Below are 18760 nucleotides of genomic sequence, written 5' to 3' on the forward strand. Positions count from 1 at the left end.
CAAAAGCTGGCAGAAGTCAGGTCTTTGTCATTCCTGATTTTTTGTCTCCTACCTACGGCAATCTGAACTTTCACAGCATGTTTGGCAATAACTGCTGTTTTCTCCACTTCTTATAAGGTCTGTTTAAAGAGAGTGATGCAAAATGTTAATGACCTTGGGGAAAGGCTTTCTCCCAAAGTCTCCCTCCATATTCAGAATCACAATAGACAACTAACAATGAGCTTCAATTTCAAGATGTCTTTTCAACTTGTTAAATTTTAATTTTTCCTTATTTCCTAATTTAATTAATTTATTTACTTATTTAATTAATTTATTTTTATTCCTATTACATTTATAGAAGAAATTTTAAACCTATGACAAATGGGTTTTAACATTTTTCATTAGGGTTATTTTTTTTTTCAGACTGATTTATTTATTTTTTTTAAGTTCAATTAGACAACTTATATTGCATCATTAGTTTTTGATGTAGTGTTCAAGGATTCATTTGTTGCATATAATACCCACTGCACATCACAACACGTGCCCTCCTTAATAACCATCACCTGGTTACCCCATCACCTCAATTTTCTCTCTTCTGTAACCCTGAGTTTGTTTCCCAGAGTCCAGAGTCTCTCATGATTTGTCTCCCTCTCTGATTTCTTCCCATTCAGGTTTCCCTCCCCTAGGGTTCTCTGCTACTTCTTATATTATACATACAAGTGATACCATATGATAATTGTCTTTCTCTGATTAACTTATTTCACTTAGCATAATCCCCTTCAGTTCCATCCATGTTGATGCAAATGGTGTGTATTCATAATTTCTGATGGTTAAGTAATATTCCATTGTATATATGAATCACATCTTCTTTATTCATCTGTTGAAGGACAACTTGGCTCCTTCCACTGTTTGGCTATTGTGGATATTGTTGCTATGAACATTGGGGTACATGTGTCCCTTCTTTTCATTGCATCTATATCTTTATTGTAGAAATTCCTGGGCCATAGGGTAGCTCTATTTTTAAGGTCTTGAGGAAACTCCATACTGTTTTCCAAAGTGGCTGTACCAGCTTTCATTCCCAGCAACAGCATACTGGTATAAGGTGGTATCTCACTGTGGTTTTTATTTGTATTTTCATGATGGCTAGTGATCTGAACATTTTTTTGATGTGTCTGTTAGCCATTTGTATGTCTTTGAGAAATGTCTATTCATGTCTTTTGCCCATTTCTTGACTGGATTATTTGGTTTTGGTGTTGAATTTGGTGAGCTCTTTATAGATCTTAGATACCAGCCCTATATCTCTAATGTTATTTGCAAATACCTTCTTCCATTCCGTGGTTTGCCTCTTAATTTTGTTGGCTGTTTCCTTTGATGTGCAGAAGGTTTTAATCTTGATGAAGTTCCAAAGGTTCATTTTTGCTTTTATTTCCCTTGCCTTTGGAGACATGTCTTGAAATAAGTTGCTGTGGTTGATGTCAAAGAGGTTGCTGCCTGTGTTCTCCTCAAGTATTTTGATGAATTCTCTTCTCATATTTAGGTCTTCATCCATTTTGAGTTTATCTTTGTGTGTGGTGTAATGGAATGGTCCAGTTTTATTCTTCTTCTGCATGTGGTTGTTCAATATTCCCCACACCATTTATTGAAGAGACTGTCTTTTCCCCATTGGATCTTCTTTCCTGCTTAATCAAAGATTAGTTGATCATAGAGTTGAGGGTCCATTTCTGGGGTCTCTATCCTGTTTCATTGATCTAAGTGTATTTTTGTGCCAATACCATGCTGTCTTGATAATCGCACTTTTGTAATAAAGCTTAAAGTCAGGGATTGTGATGCCCCCAGCTTTGGTTTTCTTTTTCAACTTTCCCCTGGTGATTTGGGGTTTTTTCTGTTTCCACACAAATTTTCGGATTGTTTGTTCTAGCTCTGTGAAGAATGTTGATAGTATTTTGTAAGGGATTGCACTGGAAGTGTAGATAGCTCTGGGAAGCATTATCATTTTAACAATATTTATTATTCCAATTCATGAGCATGGTATGTTTTTCAATCTCTTTGTGTCTTCCTCAGTTTCTTTCATAAGTGTTCTGTAGTTTCTTGAGTACAGCTCTTTTAACTCTTTGCTTAAGTTTATTCCTAGTTATCTTATGGTTTTTAGTGCAATTGTAAATGGAATCTATTCCTGAATTTCTTTTTCTTCAGTCACATTGTTAGCGTATAGAAATGCAACTAAATCATGTGCATTGATTGATTCTGTATCCTGACACATTGCTGAATTGCTGTATGAGTTCAAGTTATTTGAGTATGGAGTCGTTTGGGTTTTCAACATAAAGTATCATGTCATCTGCAAAGAGAGAGAGTTTGACTTCTTTGCCAATTTGAATGCCTTTTATTTATTTTTGTTATCTGGTTGCCATTGCTAGGACTTCTAGTACTATATTGAACAATAGTGGTGAGAGTGGGGCATCCTTGTCATATTTCTAATCTTTAGGTAAAGACTCTTAGCATTTCCCCATTGAGAATGATATTCTTTATGGTCTTTTCATAGATGGATTTTATGAAGTTGAGGAATGTTCCCTCTATCCTTACATTCTGAAGAGTTTTAATCAGGAAAGGATGCTGCATTTTGTCAAATGTACTTCTGCATCAATTCAAAGGAACTTGTGGTTCTTCTCCCTTCTCTTATTAATTTGTTCTATCACATTGAATGATTTGTGAATGTTGAACCAACCTTGCATCCCAGGAATAAATCCCAATTGTTTATTGTGAATAATTTCTTCAGTGTACTGTTGGATCCTATTGACTAGGATTTTGTTGAGTATTTTGGTATCCATGTTCATCTGGGATACTGGTTTGTAATTCTCCTTTTTGATGGGATCTTTGTCTAGTTTTGAGGTTAGGATAATTCTGGTCTCATAGAAAAAAAATTGGAAGTTTTCCTTCCATTTCTGTTTTTTTAAACAGCTTCAATAGAATAGGTATGATTTCTTCTTTAAATGATTGGTAGAATTCTGCTGGGAAGTCTTCTGGCCCCAGACTTTTGTTTTTGTTTTTATTTTTGTTTGTTTGTTTCTTTGTTTGGAGACTTTTCATTACTCCTTCAACTTACTTGCTGGTTATTGGTCTGTTCATATTGTCCATTTATTCCTGTTTCAGTCTTCATGATTTATAAGTTTCCAGGAATGCATCCATTTCTTCCAGATTGCCTAATCTGTTGGCATATAGCTGCTGATAATAAGTTCTAATAATTATCTCTATTTCCTTGATAGTTATGATCTTTCCCCTTTCCTTCAAGATTTTATTAATTTGGCCCCTTTCTCCTTTATTTTGGATAAATTTAGCCAGAGGTTTATTGATCTTATTAATTCTATTTATTGATCTTATTAATTCTTTCAAAAAGTCATCTTCTAGTTTTGTTGATTTGTTCTACCATTCTTCTGGGTTCTATTTCATTAATTTCTGCTCTAGTCTTTATTACTTATCTTCTCTTGCTTGGTTTAGGCTTTATTTGTTGTTCTTCCTCCAGGTCCCTTTGGTGTAAGGTTAGGTTGTGCATTTGGGATTTTTCTAATTTTTTTGATGGAGGCTTGGATGGCTATGAATTTCCCTCTTAGGACCACCTTTGCAGTATCCCATAAGTTTTGAACTGATGTGTTTTCATTTTCATTGGTTCAAAAAATTGTTTAAGTTCTTCTTTAATTTCCTGGTAGACTTAATCATTCTTTAGTAGGAAGCTCTTTAACCTCTAAGTGTTTGAGTTCCTTTCAAATTTCTTCTTCTGATAGTTCCAGTTTCAAAGCCTTGTGGTCTGAAGATATGTAGGGAATAATCTCAGTCTTTTGGTATCAGTTGAGACCTGATTTGTAACCCAGTATGTGGTCTATTCTAGAAAAAGTTCCATGTGCACTCAAGAAGAATGAGTGTTCCATTGTTTTAGGATGCAGTGTTCAGGATATATCTATGAAGTTCTCCTCATACAGTATGTCCTTTAAAGCTCTTGTTTCTTTTTTTATCTCCCTAGAAAATCTTTCCTTTGCTGTGAGTGGAGTGTTGAGGTGTCCTACCTTTAATAGATTGTTATTGATGTTTCTTTATTTTGGTTATTGATTGGCTTATATAATGGCTGCCCCAATCTTGGGGGTATAGATATTTAAAATTGTTAAATCTTCTTGTTGGATAGACCCTTTAAGTATGATATAGTATCCCTCTACATCTCTTACTACAGTCTTTGGTTTAAAATATAATTTGTCTGATATGAGGATTGCTACCCCAGCTTTCTTTTGAGGTCCATTTGTGTGGTAAATTGTTCTCCATCTCGTCACTTTCAATCTGAAGATATCTTTAGATTCAAAATGAGTCTCTTGTAGATAGCATATGGATGGGTCCTGCCTTTTTATTCAATCTGAAGCCTTGTGTCTTTTGATAGGAGTATTCATCCCATTTGCATTCAGAGTAACTAGTGAAAATATGAACTTACTGCCACTGTATTAACCTGAAAAGTTCCTGTTTCTTTAGATTGCTTCTGTTACTATATAGTTCATATTACTCCTGTAATATTTCTTGCAGGGCTGGCTTTGTGGTTAAATACTCTTTCAGGTTCTTCCTGTCCTGGGAGCTCTTTATCTCTTCATCCATTCTGGATGACAGTCTTGCTGGATAAAGTATTCTTGGCTACATGTTCTTCTCATCCCATATCATGAATATGTCTTGCCAGCCCTTTCTGACTTGCCAGGTTTCTGTGGATAGGTCTGATGTTATTCTGATGTTCCTTCCTTCACTCCTAAGTAACCATCTCTCCCTAGCTATCCTCAGGAAAATTTTTTTTTTTTTTTTGGTTGTACTATTTGCAAGCTTCACTATTGCACATCAGGGTGTTGATCTATTTTTATTTATTTTTTTATTTTTTAACAAGTATTTTTTTAAGATTTTATTAATTTATTAGAGAGATGAAGAGAGATCACAACTAGGCAGAGCAGCAGGCAGAGGGAGAAGAACCAGGCTCTCCACTGATCGGTGAGCCCAATGTGGGGCTTGATCCCAGGACCCTGGGATCATGACCTGAGCCGAAGGCAGTTGCTTGACTGAGCCACCCAGGTGCCCCTGATCTATTTTTATTGCTTTTCAGAGGGATCTTCTTTGACTCTTGGACTTGAATGCTTGTTTTTGTTTTGTTTTGTTTTGTTTTGTTTTTTTGTTTTTTTTTTTTTTTTCCCTCAGATTAGGGAAGTTCTCAGCTATGAATTGCTCAAATATACCTCCTGGTTCTCTCTTTCTCTCTCTTCACTCCCTGAAGAATCCCAATAATTTAAACACTGGGATGTTCTATGGCATAATTAATCTCTCCAAGACTTTTGTCATGGGTTACTACTGCCTATCTCTGTTTTCCTTTTCTCTTTCCATCAACTTATCTTCTATATAATGTATTCTGTCTTCTGCCTCATTGATCCTAGCAGTTAGAGTAAGCAGTTCAGATTGCACCTCATTAATAGAATTTTAAAATTTGACTTGAAAAGATCTCATTTCTGACCTTAGAGTTTCTATATTGTCACTTGTGCTTTTGAAAGCCTAGCCATTAACTTTTTGATTTTTGTACTGAGTTCTATGTCTGAAATCTTACTTATATCCATATTGATTAGCTCTGTGGCAGAGAACACTGCCTCTGGTTCTTTTTCATATGAGCTCTGCCTTCTTGTCATTCTGTCCAGAGAACAATGAGTAGACGAATGAATGGTCTAAAATATCCACCACAGCCCAAGTAAGATGCACCCTAGCAAAATCCGGAGTGTTTGGAAGCCTCTGTTCCCCTGGAGGCTTTCTGCACCTCTTCAGAGGAACAGAGCAAAAGTGGTCAAACCCAAAACCCTGGCCCAGAGCAGAAAGATCATAGTCTGCCTTCTTTAATAAATCCTCCAGGACAAACAGTCTCCACTTCTGTATGTACTCAAAACTGTAGCCTCTCCTGTTGGGCACCTACTGCAACTCTCTCAGAGGTAGGCCCAGGGGCCCAGGAGTACCATTGCCCTTTGTGACCCTAAAACCACAAGTGGCCATGGGCCTGCACATGCACCCAAAGCTACTGGACCATGTCTGGGTGCACCCTAATGTCCTTTCCAAACTTCTACCACCTGAAAGATGTTGTCTGGTTGTGGGCACAGGTTCCAGTCTTTTTTCAGGCTGTTCAAGAAAAGGGCCATTACCAATGGCCTGGCTTTCTATTACAGGTTGACCAAAACAAAATATCCTGGGATAGCTGATCATAACCTGCTTCCCAGCTCCACTGCTTGGCCACTCTACCTCTTCAGGTACTTGCATTTGTTCTGTGACTTATCAGATCCCAAGACCACAATGCCCTTCCTAGAATTCCACCTTTTAGAGATCAGCTTTGCATTTCCATATTCCCTTTCTGAAAGGGATTTCACTTACTAGCACAGATTTCTAAGGGTTCCTATTTTGTATTCCAGTGTTATACCACTTTCCAGGAGCCAGCTTATAGACTCCCTTCCTGTTTATCTTCCAATATCTCCCCAGAGATATAAAGCTCCCCAAAGGAAGCTCCAAGTCATAGCTGAATCTTTTCAATAGAATTCTTTGTATCTATGTTTTGAGTATCCCATACCTGGATTTCAGTAAGAGAAAAGAGAAGCAGGAAGGGAAGTCATATTTATTTATATGTATTAAACACTGGAAAAATCTTTCTCTGATTAAACCAAATTGGATGAAAGAACTAAATGTGAGACAGGATACCATCAAAATCTTAGAGAACATTGGCAGTAACCTCTTCGACATTGGCCAGAGCAACTTGTTTCAAGACATGTGTATAAAGGCAAGGGAAAAAAAAAAGGAGAAATGAACTTTTGGGACTTCATCAATATTAAAAAAAAAATTGCAGAGTAAAGGAAAGAGTCAACAAAATTAAGAAGCAACCTACAGAGGGGTGCCTGGGTGGCTCAGTGGATTAAGCCACTGCCTTCGGCTCAGGTCATGATCTCGGGGTCCTGGGATCGAGCCCCGCGTCGGGCTCGCTGCTCGGCAGGGAGCCTGCTTCCTCCTCTCTCTCTGCCTGCCTCTCTGCCTGCTTGTGATCTCTCTCTCTGTCAAAGAAATAAATAAAAAAATCTTAAAAAAAAAAAAGAAGCAACCTACAGAATGGAAGAAGATATTTACAAATGACACATCAAATGAAGGACTAGATCTATGAGAAACTTCTCAAATTCAATACCCAAAAAACAAATAATCCAGTCATGAAATGTGTAGACGACATGAACAGACACTTCTTCAAAGAAGACATACAAATGGCTAACAGACACATGAAAAAATGCTCAACACTAGCCATCAGGGAAATATAAATCAAAACCACAATGAGATACTGCATTACACCAGTTATAATGGCAAAAATCAACAAGTCAGGAAACAAATGAGAAAGGAATGCTCTTACATTGTTGGTGGGAAAGCAAGCTGGTACAGCCACGTTGTAGAAGTTCCTCAAGACCTTAAAAATAGAGCTACCCTATGACCCAGGAATTGCATTACTAGGAATTTATCCCAAAGATACAGATGTAGTGAAAAGAAGAGGTACATGCATCCCTATGTTCATAGAAGCAATGTCCACAATAGCCAAACTGTGGAAGAAGACAAGATGCCCTTCAAGAGATGAATGGATAAAGATGTGGTTCATATATACAATGGAATATTACTCAGCCATCAGAAAGAATGAGGGTAAATGGGTGATGGGCATTAAGGAGGACACATATGTAATAAACACTGGGTTAATTAGTTATGTGCAACTAATTGATCATTGAACATCACATCAAAAATCAATGATATACTATAAGCTGGCTAACTGAACATAATAAAAAATCATTTAAAAAGTATAAACTAACTATAGTGAAAGAAAATAGATTGGTGACATCAGGATGAAAAGATTATAAAAAGGCACAAGGAAAGTGGATGCATAATTTCACTAATTTAATGTGGTGATGGATTCACAGATGTATACATGTTTGAAAATTAACTAAATATATACACTTTAAACATATGCTCTTTCTTACATGTTAAATATCTGTTAATAAATATAAACATGTACACTTCAAAAAAATCCTTGTCTTTACTCATGGCATACATTTTCCATATAGTGGCAAAATTAAATGCATAAGTGCCAAGTCATTGAGTAGATTTACAACATGTATTCCATACAGAAGTGAATTTTCTCAAATATAAGTGAATTTCAGAGATCAGTCTTTGGAAACACAATGCATAGGGTGGATCAGTCTATTTAAGTGTCTGACTCTTGATTTCCACTCAGATCATGATCTCAGGGTTGTGGAATCAAGCCACATGCCAGGCTTTGGGCTGGTCATGGGTCCTGCTGTGGAGTCTGTGTGTCTGTCTCTCCTTCTGCCTGTACCCTTGCTCCACTCTAAATAAGTAAATAAATAAAGACAATTATTTAAAAAAAAAAGGGCAAATGAAAATAGGCTAAAGACCTGCTTTCAAAAGAAACTCTTCTTATTAAAAATAATATGAAGATATAATTTCATCCACAGAAAAATACAGTCAAATTTAAATTCCATATATTTGAATGAAGCAACATAAAGAAAATAATTTTATCTGTTCACTGTTGAATTTAAGCATCTAGAAAAAAATGTACATATTTAACAATAAGTATTCATAAAGTGAATGAAAGAATTAAGAGAATTTCCTATTAATATGATCCAACAGTGTTTGTTCCTATTCAATACACAGGTACTACTGAAAAGGGAAGCTTATTCCATCCAAATTAAAGTCATCATTTTCATTTAGCATTTCCTGGAATAAAATACATTGTACTAATTATATGCATGTCAGAAGATCTGCATAATCTGTGTCCCATTTTGGGTCAAAAGGCCAGAAAGTGCTACAAACCAGTAAGAGCTGATGTCTCAGTTCAGGTCCATATGCAGGAGCCTTCTGAAGAATCAGGAAGAGTTAATGTGTTGGTGTGCAAGCCACGGTTGCACATGGCTTGTTGAGGTTGAGGAATGGTTCCATCTGAAAGCACTCAGGCAGAAGTCTCTCTTACTCAGGGGAGCTTAGTCTTTTATAATTTTCAGGCCTGCAACTGGTTGGATGAGGATGCTACTTTAACAGGAGCAATCTAATTTATTCAGCCTATGAATTCAAAAGTTAATATCATCCAAAATTCTTAGTCACAACCCAAAGCAAGAGTCCAAAGAGTATCTGAGAACCCTGTGGTCTAGGCAAGTTAACACACAGAATTAACTAGTAGAAGTCAATTGATTATCCACATAGCACCTATACACATTTCTGTAAATCATACTTCATTTCCAATAAAGACAATACAAGGTCATAATTCCATCTAACATCATAAAACTATCCTGCAAACAACTGAAAATTCACTAAAATCTCCACAAGAAGGGAAGGTCATTTTTTTGTGTAATTTTTACTTTCCTCTTGATAGTAAGTTAAATACTATGATGGAAAATAAAAAAAAAAAGCTACCCTTCTGTGATAGTCAATATATCTCCAGTTTCATACAATAATAAGAAAGGGAAGAAAACAGATATTTGTCTTATATATAGTCACACATGCAGTCATATTCATAACATAAGGAGTAAATAATTACAGTTTTTATTTTGTAACACTCAAATGGTTGCCACTGATATTTTTTACTACTTTCTTCTGTTATTCATTCTGTATTCAGTGTGACTTCAGCAGCCATGAAACCCAGTTGTGGTTCTTCAGCTGGCAAGGAACAAAGACCTTCATTATTGAAGGGTCTGGGTCATTAGTAGGTCTGCCTGGATTGGGTTGTTGTAGTTTTCCATTGACCTTAATCACAGAGGATGGTGATACTAAGAGTGGTCCTAAGTGATCTCCTCTATTCTTCATATACTCTTCCTTATCTCCATTGAGGAGTAGTAATCCAATTTCCTCTCAGTTGCCAGGATCAATCACCCAACCAGCACAATAACTTATTTCTCTATCTATTGATTCAAACTCATGAACTAGCCAGAGTGGACAGGCATCTGTCTTAATACTTTGTTCCATAGACTCTTGTTTGTGTCTCCTTCTGGAATCATTTTCCCTTTTGGAATGAGGACTTTGAAACAAGAAAATATAACTAAATGGGAATAGGAAGCAAAAATTAGTAGGTCATCAAAGACAATATGAATGGTGCCTCTCACATTTCCTACTTTGGTTACAGGTCCTGGCTGTGGGAGGAACAGCCACTTGCCATGAATGCTGATTCAGAGCATAAATAGGCTTCCAGGAAACTGAAGACTCTTGCTCTAAACCTGGGAGGTATCGCTACCTGGCACATACTATAACTAGTTCTGCAAAAGGTCTTTCTACCATTATCAGGCCAATTGCTTCAACAGGGTGGGAAATATAGTAATATCAGTGATTCCATGAGCATAGGCCCATTGTACCAGTTCATTTGTTGTGAAGTGAGATTGTTGATCAGAAGCAATGCTGTGTGAAATGCTATGATTGTGGACAAAAAATTCTCTAAGTCTGTGCCTGGTTGTTTTATCAGAAGCATTGCCTGTTGGGAAGGAAAATCCGTATCAAAAGGGTCTATGGCAGTAAGAACAAAATACTGTCCTTTCATGATGGAAGCAGTCCATGTAATCAATCTGTAACCAGGGAGATCATGCCAAGGAATGCTGCCATATTGGGGGCTTCATGTTGTTTCTGCTACTGGAAAATTTGGCACTTAGTAGTGGACATGGCCAGGTTAGTTTTGGTGGGTGAAAGTCTATGCTGTAGAGCTCATGCATCCCTGTCACCATGACCATTTTGTTCATGAGCCCATTGGGTGATGATAGGAGTGGGTAGGGATAAGCCTGTGTTGTATGCACAAAATGAGTCATCTTATTCACTTAATTATTAAAATCTTCCTCTGCTGGTCATTCAGTGGTGAGCATTCACAAGGGACATAAATATTTTTGTGTATTTTTAAGGTATGGAAACATTCCTAAACATTCCTTTTCCTCAAATTTTCTTGTTACCAATTTTCCAATCTTATGGGTTTTTTGTTTGTTTGTTTGTTTTTGTGTTTTTCCAAGTCCCTGATTATTCAGCCATTCCTTTGGCCAAAATTCATGAATTAATATATGAAGTACATCTGGCCCTTTCTCCTTCCAAGAATGTGAACACCAGGTGCATTTGTTAAAGTTCTACCCATTGAAATAATTTCCCTTCACCACTGAACTTCATGGATTTTCCAGAATGGGACTGTAGTTTTGTATCTATTCTTTCATGAGTTTCACCCACATATCAGTGTAGAATTTTCTGTATACCAGGCCCAAATCTTATTCTTCTGTCATTTGATCATAATGAAGCTCCACAAGACCTGGGTGCATGCTGGGAGAATGAAGGCATCATAGGAAAAGTGGTGACCATGAGCAATAGGGCACTTCTTCATGTAATTTTGCTTCAGTTCTTGCTTGGGTTGATCACCTATAAAGTTGTCCTTCTTTATGTAGGAGAAGATATATGTTTCAAGACCCTAAGTGGATGCCTGAAATTATGGATAGTATTATATATACTATTTTTTCTATACTTGCATACCTCAGATAAAACATACTTTATAAATTAGGCACCGTAAAATATTAACAACAATAATAATAAATAGAAAAAGTTAATCAATAGCTGTAACACAGGTTTATTGGATGTGGTATCTCTCTCTCTCAAAATACCTGTTTGCACTATAGTCATCCTTCTTGTGATGATGTGAGGTGAAAAAATACCATTGTGATGAGATGAAGTGAGGTGAATGACACAGGCATTGTGATGTAGGATTAGGCTACTACTTATTTTCTGATGATATGTCAGAAGAACGATCATCTGTTTCTCAACTTCAGGTCACTGTGTCCATGGAAAACAAAACCACATATAACAGGAGATTATTCTATTACATAATGGAGCGCTGCTTCACACTGTATGGCTCTGTGGGTCTGAAAACACCAAGTTCATGATGAGAAATTCAGGTTTCATGGAAACTTGGTGGCCTATGGCTAAACACTTGGTGTCTACCAAAGCCCAGTAGCAGGCCAAGAGCCATTTCTCAAAAGAAGAATAATTATCCATAGAGGATGGCAGGATTTTGCTCCAATATTCTGAGAGTCTGCACTGCAGTTCATATATGGAGGACTCCCAAAGCTTTCAACATCAACATAAAAACTAATGTTGTACTATAAGCTAGCTAACCGAATTTAAGTAAAAATGCCCACTTGGTAACCTTAAAAAATATTTATTTTGAAAGAATAAATAACATAGGATAAAAACATAGAGGGAGACAAAACTTAAACCATAAGAAAAAAAAAACTGAGGGTTGGTGGAGGAGAAGTGGGTGGCAAGATGGGATAATTGGATGATGGGTATTAAGGAGGGCACTTGATATAATGAGCAGTAGGTGTTATAAGCAACCAATGAATCACTACATTCTACCCCCAAAATAATAATAATACACCATGTGACAAAAACACTAAGTGCTGCCAAACCATTCTTCCATCGACACATTAAGCACCATTGGATATGCTGAATCATAACACCTATGTGGAATAGAAGCTTGCACCACAGCCTGGACATGTGACAGGGCCTCTTCTTTTTTCTGAGCTCCATGGAAACCAGCAGCTTTTTGAGTCACTTGGTAAATAAGCCAGAGTAAAACACCCCGAAAAATCTTTTGCCATCCCAGTCCAAAGAGTCTTACTGGGTATTGTATATCTTTTGATGTTGGAGGGGATAGATAGACCAAGATACCCTTCACCTTGAAAGGGACATTTTTTTTTCTGGTTTCATTTAAATTCATTTGGTTATCATATGTGTTTCCATAATTCATTAGTTCAGTATCACACACAGTGCTCATCTCAACATATGCCCTCCTTAATACCTATCACCTTGTTACACCATCCCTCTATCTACCCTTCTCCCTCCACAACCTCAGTTTGTTTCCCATAGTCAAGGGTCTCTTGTGATTTATCTTTCTCTCTGATTTATTCTTTTCTGGTTGTCTCTCCCTTACCTCTGTGGTATTCCTTATATTCCACATATGAGTGAAACCATATAACGACTGTCTTTCTCTTATTGACTTATTTCACTTAACATAATAACCTCCAGTTCCATCCATGTCTATGCAAAAGGTAGCTTTTTATCCTTATTGATGGCTGAGTAATATTCCACTACATATATGAACCACATCTTCTTTCTCCATTCATTCATCTGTTGAAAGGCATCCCAGCTCCTTCCAAATCTGGCTATTGTGGACGTTGCTGCTATGAACATTGGGGTGCATGGGCCCCTTCTTTTCACTACATCTGTTTCTTTGGGGTAAATACCTAGTAGTGCAATTGCTGGGTCATACGGTAGGTCTGTTCTTAACTTTTTGAGGAAGCAAACACTTATTTAACACTAAGCTTTAACAGGATTATGAGATCTTCTCCATCTTCATTGTTCCTTTCTCTCTAGGGTCATACCCTGCTATTTATCCTTTATAAACTCATTGTCTAGCACACTGTCTGGCACATGGTAAGAGTTCATTAAGTAATTGTTGACTGAATATATGAATTAACTACCATAACCACACTGAATTCACCAGATTTCCTACAAGCTGATTTTCACCCCTGGCCTTGGTTATGTGATCTCTCTCTTAGGAATGCTCCTACACCAAATGATGTGTACATATTCAAACCATGGACAGGATTTCATGTTTCAGGTTCCATTTCTGTATGCCATTTCATATTAGAACCATTCCTGAACCCCTAGACCTTTCTTTTGTGTTCCTCACAACATGCTTTCATAGCACCCTTTTGCTGCCACTACCTTACCATTTATAATATGGTGTTGTCATTTTCTGCCCCTGCTGGGTGTCTCTCAGGTGAGCTGAAGCTCTCTGAAGGCAAGACCCACGTTCCTTTCTATTTACCATTGAGACACCACCATCAGTGTGTCTGATATATTCTTTGGCTAAACAAATTTATGTTAATATTCCTTCTGCTGAGGAACAGAAGGAATAAATGGAATAAATTTATCCTAAAGTTGTTTTCTGTATAGATGTTCTGTATAGATGTTTTCTGTATAGATGGAACCGTATATTTTTAAAAATATCTATTCATAATTAAATGTTACCAAAATTAAACTAATTAAAAGAGAAAAATAGCATGAACAGTTTCCAATCATATGATGAAATCTTACTGAGAGCAGCAAGAGTAGCAAGTTAAGCTATTGGCTTTTTCAGTGAGAATCTGAGTTTCAATTTCTTTCTCATCACACATCTTAAGCAGGAGTTAAAACAAATTGGGGTTTCTTGAAGGGATCTAGTTAGAAGCTCAAAGTCTGAATCAGATAAAAATGAGAAAATAATTCAATGCATCCTAGTATTTTTTTTTACCTTCCTTTATACTTTTATTTTTCTTTCCACATTTATCATGGACTAGACATTGTTCTACTTGTAGAAACTATTCTTTGTTAGCAGGAAAGAACTTTAAGGAGCAAAACTTTACATAAAATCTAGAAATTCCTGTATGATACTTAAAAATATTTATTTGAGCATCACATTTTTAAATGGCTTATCAGCATAATATGGGTGATATGAACAATACCAAATGATTCTGAGGTCTACAGGAAATTTGGAAACATGGTATAATATTATTATTCCTAAAGTAGTTACAAAGCACAATATTACAGTAATGTATTATCATCAACTATGATAAATAAAATTAAGCAGAGTTGTTAATGGAACGTCCCTAGAATTTCTTTCTAGTCACAAATTAATATAAATATAATACATAATTTTATATAACTATATATCACTATGATATATAATATATGTATATAACATGTATATGCATGTTATATATAACATTATAATATGTATATATTATAATATATATTACATATAATATGTGGTATGAAGCACAGTCCGCAGTTCAATATATGGTAACAATTACAATCATTTTTCTATCATCATTGTCTTGCATTGCATCATAGCATTAAAGAGCATGGCCTGAGAAATCAGGTAGATTCTGATTACTGACTCTTCAGTGTTCTTATTTTGAGACTTTCCCCTTTCTGCTTCCTCTCCTATAAGATGGGGATAATGCCACCCTCTTTGAATTGCTATAGAGATTGCTGCTTAATACCAATATATTTTTAATTATTAAATTAGGATGAAAGCATATGAATCCATATACATGAGTGAAGCTAGTAAAACTAAGCCCCAACTTGGTAGAATTGTCCAAATATTCAAAGAGTAATCCTGGATTAGGGTTATTTTTCCTTTTCTTGCACCCATTTTGCTCTTTTCAATACAAAGTCTATGATTCATATCATTCATTTTTTTTTCTTCAATTCATAGGTGTTCTTTGCCGAAACCATCCAAAATGTCCTTTTGACTTTGGTTGAGTCAAATCAATGTAATCTCCAGGCACATTATTTGGCATCTGAAATAACTTTCTTACTACACAACTTCCTAATGGCATTTTTCATCTGATCATTTCTCAAGGTATAGATTAAAGGATTTAACATGGGTGTTATTGTAGTATAGAACACAGAAACTGCTTTATCAATAGATAAAGTCGCTGCAGGTCTCATGTACACAAATATGCAGGGCACAAAGAATAGGACAACCACTGTGATGTGGGAGACACAGGTGGAGAGGGCTTTGTGCCTTGCCTCCAAGCTGTGGTTCTTTAGGGAACGCAGAATGACCACATAGGAAACCATCAAGAGGAGGAAGTTTAAGACACAGATGAAACCACTGTTGGCAGCAACAAAGAACCCTAGAGTGTGGGTATCAGTGCAGGCAAGATTGAGCAAAGGGTTCAGATCACATATAAAATGGTCTATGATATTAGGGCCACAGAAGGGTAATGGGATGATAAAGAGGATTTGTATGGTTGCATGTAGGAAGCCTCCCACCCATACCACTCCCATTAGAAGGCTGCACACCTGCCGATTCATGATGGTCATGTAGTGCAATGGCTTGCAGATGGCCACATAGCGGTCATAGGCCATCACAGTAAGCAGGATAACATCAGCACCTCCAAAGAAATGCTCCCCAAATATTTGGATAATACATGCATTGAATGGGATTGTCTTCTTTTCACGGAGTGATTCTATGATCAGTGTAGGGGTATTGACAGAAGAATAGCAGGCATCAATGAAGGAGAGATAGGCCAGGAAAAAGTACATCGGGGACCCTAGTAATGGGCTAGCTGTGATAGTGATCACGGTGAGCACATTTCCTACCACAGAGATGATGTAGATGACCAAAAACACAGCAAATATGACTTTCTGCATCTTTGGATTCTCTGTGAGCCCCAGTAGGACAAACTCTGTCACGTTGTTCCTATTCTCCATCATTTCATTTTATGATTAATTATGTTACCTGAAAAATAAATCATTTTTGATTAATGTAACCTTGACTATTTTAAGCTTATTACCTAGTAAATAATAAATGCCTAAATTCTATTGAGTCATGAATTCTCATGCTGTTTCTTGACATATAAAGTAAGTTCAAGTTCTTGAAGATCATCTGTGCACACTTCATCATCTGAGATAACCAAGAGGCTATGTTGATGTAGTCAAGGCTATAAATACAAAGCCAGGAATTTTTCCTTTACCCTTAGAATTGAGAATATGAGTGGAAGGATGAGCAGGTGTTGGAGGAAGGGTGCCACGTGGATAAAACTCTGGTAGTGATCATTGTGTGTCTTGGATAAATTCAGCTGAGCTCCAGTAAGGGGATGTAAGCCAGAGACAGAAAGCCCATTATCAGACTATTTAAAGGGTTGACAAAAACTGTAATAGGATATTTCTTATGGGAATGTAATAAAAGGCTACAGGAGCTACTATAAAAATTGGTTGTAATCGTGTAAAAATCAAGGAACTGGAGGGTATAGGCTTGAAATGACATTGAAATGAGTCAATCAGAGGAAGACAATAATCATGCAGTTCACTCACATGTGGAATACAAAAAATAGTGCATCAGATAATAAGTGAAGGCCAGGAAAACTAAATGGGAAGAAATCATAGAGGGAGGCAAAACCATGAGAGTCTTTTTTTTTTTTTTTTAAGATTTTATTTATTTATTTGACAGGGAGAGAGATCACAAGTAGGCAGAGAGGCAGGCAGAAAGAGAGAGGGGGAAGCAGACTCCCTGCTCAGTGGAGTGCCTGATGAGGGACTCAATCCAAGGACCCTGAGATCATGACCTGAGCCGAAGGCAGAGGCTTAACCCACTGAGCCACCCAGGCGTCCCAGAACTTTTAACTCTTGGAAACAAGCTGAGGGTTGGTGAAGGGGAGATTGTAGGGGATGGGGTAGCTGGGTGATGGGCATTTAGAAGGGCAAGTGATGTGATGAGCACTGTATGTTATATGCAACTGTTGAATTATTAAACACTACCTCTAAAACTTATGATATACTATATGTTAGGTAAAAAGTTTAAATAAAAAAACCCTCCAGGAACAATATACTAGCTAATAGATATATACTTTTAATAATTGATTGCTATGTGCATGGATGGCATGGTAGTAACCTGGATGCTTAGTATTACAGCACCAATTTCGCAAATGAAGAGACAATTGCAGAACTGATGGAAATAATAATAATAAATACAATATCAACTAAAACTTACTAGACACTTACCAGGCTCTATTTTTACAGAAATGTAGTTCTTTAATCCTCACTACAAACCTGTAAGATGATTACCACTATTTTTATACTTCTTTTACACAGTAGAAGATGCAAACATAGGGAAGAATTAAGGATCCTGGCCAGATCCAGCAGAGAGTAAAGAGTAGAGCCAAGGTTAGATCAAATTATACTTGCTACTTTTTTTTTTTTGCTCCAAATTTTTAATCCTTACCCTACCTTGTCATGTTCTAGTAAACAATCCTGAAGTAGTAATCTCTTCACAAGACCATAATAATTATAATGACTTTCATGCCATTTTGGAGGCAAGTATATATGAAGCAGTTTCATCAAAACACACACATATACACATTGGAATCCCTAAATATTAATAAAAAATGTGGCACTGATTTCATTGAGGAGCACTCTTACGTTGGCCTCTTATGCAGCCCCATTGGCTCCCTTCTCAATCCCCTTACAAACATAGGTCCCCAGATTTTTCTGCACAACATTGAAAATGACTACCAGAGTGGTTAAGTGTACTGTATTGGTTTGAACTTTAGAAAGACTAGAATAGAACATTGCCTTTTACACTTGCAACTTCCTTTATTCAGGGTATATTTCTAGACAATGTACATCCTTATTTCTTCATCTATGAAGTGAAAATAATCATATCTGTATCCTAGGTGTTACAAGAATTGATTGAGGAAACATATACAAATGTCCACCACACTAAGGGGGTCACATAAGAACTTTCACTTATTTTTGTGACTGTGTATGCAACTAGGAGGTTTGAATAATTGGTATTTTGAGTGACGTATGCATAAAACTTTAACCATGCAATCAGCTCACAAAGGTTCATCTCCAAGTTTACTTCTCAAGAAGCCACAGAGACTCACATTATCCATAACAGTTAACCTCAGGAAAGAGTCTTCCTGGTCTTGCGTGGACTAAATGACTGTGATTTATGACATTTATTACTCCATATTTTTGTATTTTCTGTGTGTGTGTGTGTGTGTGTGGTGTATTTACATTTGATTTTCATACTTATGATTAGTCTTGAAAGGGGAAAGAAGGTGTCTCATGGCAACAAGAAAAGCACCTGGTCTCAGAGAGCTGGGTCCTACAAATTGTATAATCTTTATGAGCC

The 18760-nt window shown here is 36.7% G+C and overlaps 1 protein-coding gene across 1 annotated transcript; it reads right to left on the reverse strand.

Moving 5' to 3' along the window:
• Positions 1 to 15405: 15405 nt before the first annotated feature.
• Positions 15406 to 16338, reverse strand: LOC123949067 (olfactory receptor 4C46-like). The gene has a single exon (XM_046016363.1). It carries the CDS (start codon positions 16336 to 16338, stop codon positions 15406 to 15408), a length of 933 nt encoding a protein of 310 aa, XP_045872319.1.
• Between the last annotated feature and the right edge of the window lie 2422 nt (positions 16339 to 18760).

Source organism: Meles meles, chromosome 8 (genome assembly GCF_922984935.1).
Source record: "Meles meles chromosome 8, mMelMel3.1 paternal haplotype, whole genome shotgun sequence".
Lineage (NCBI taxonomy): Eukaryota > Metazoa > Chordata > Mammalia > Carnivora > Mustelidae > Meles > Meles meles.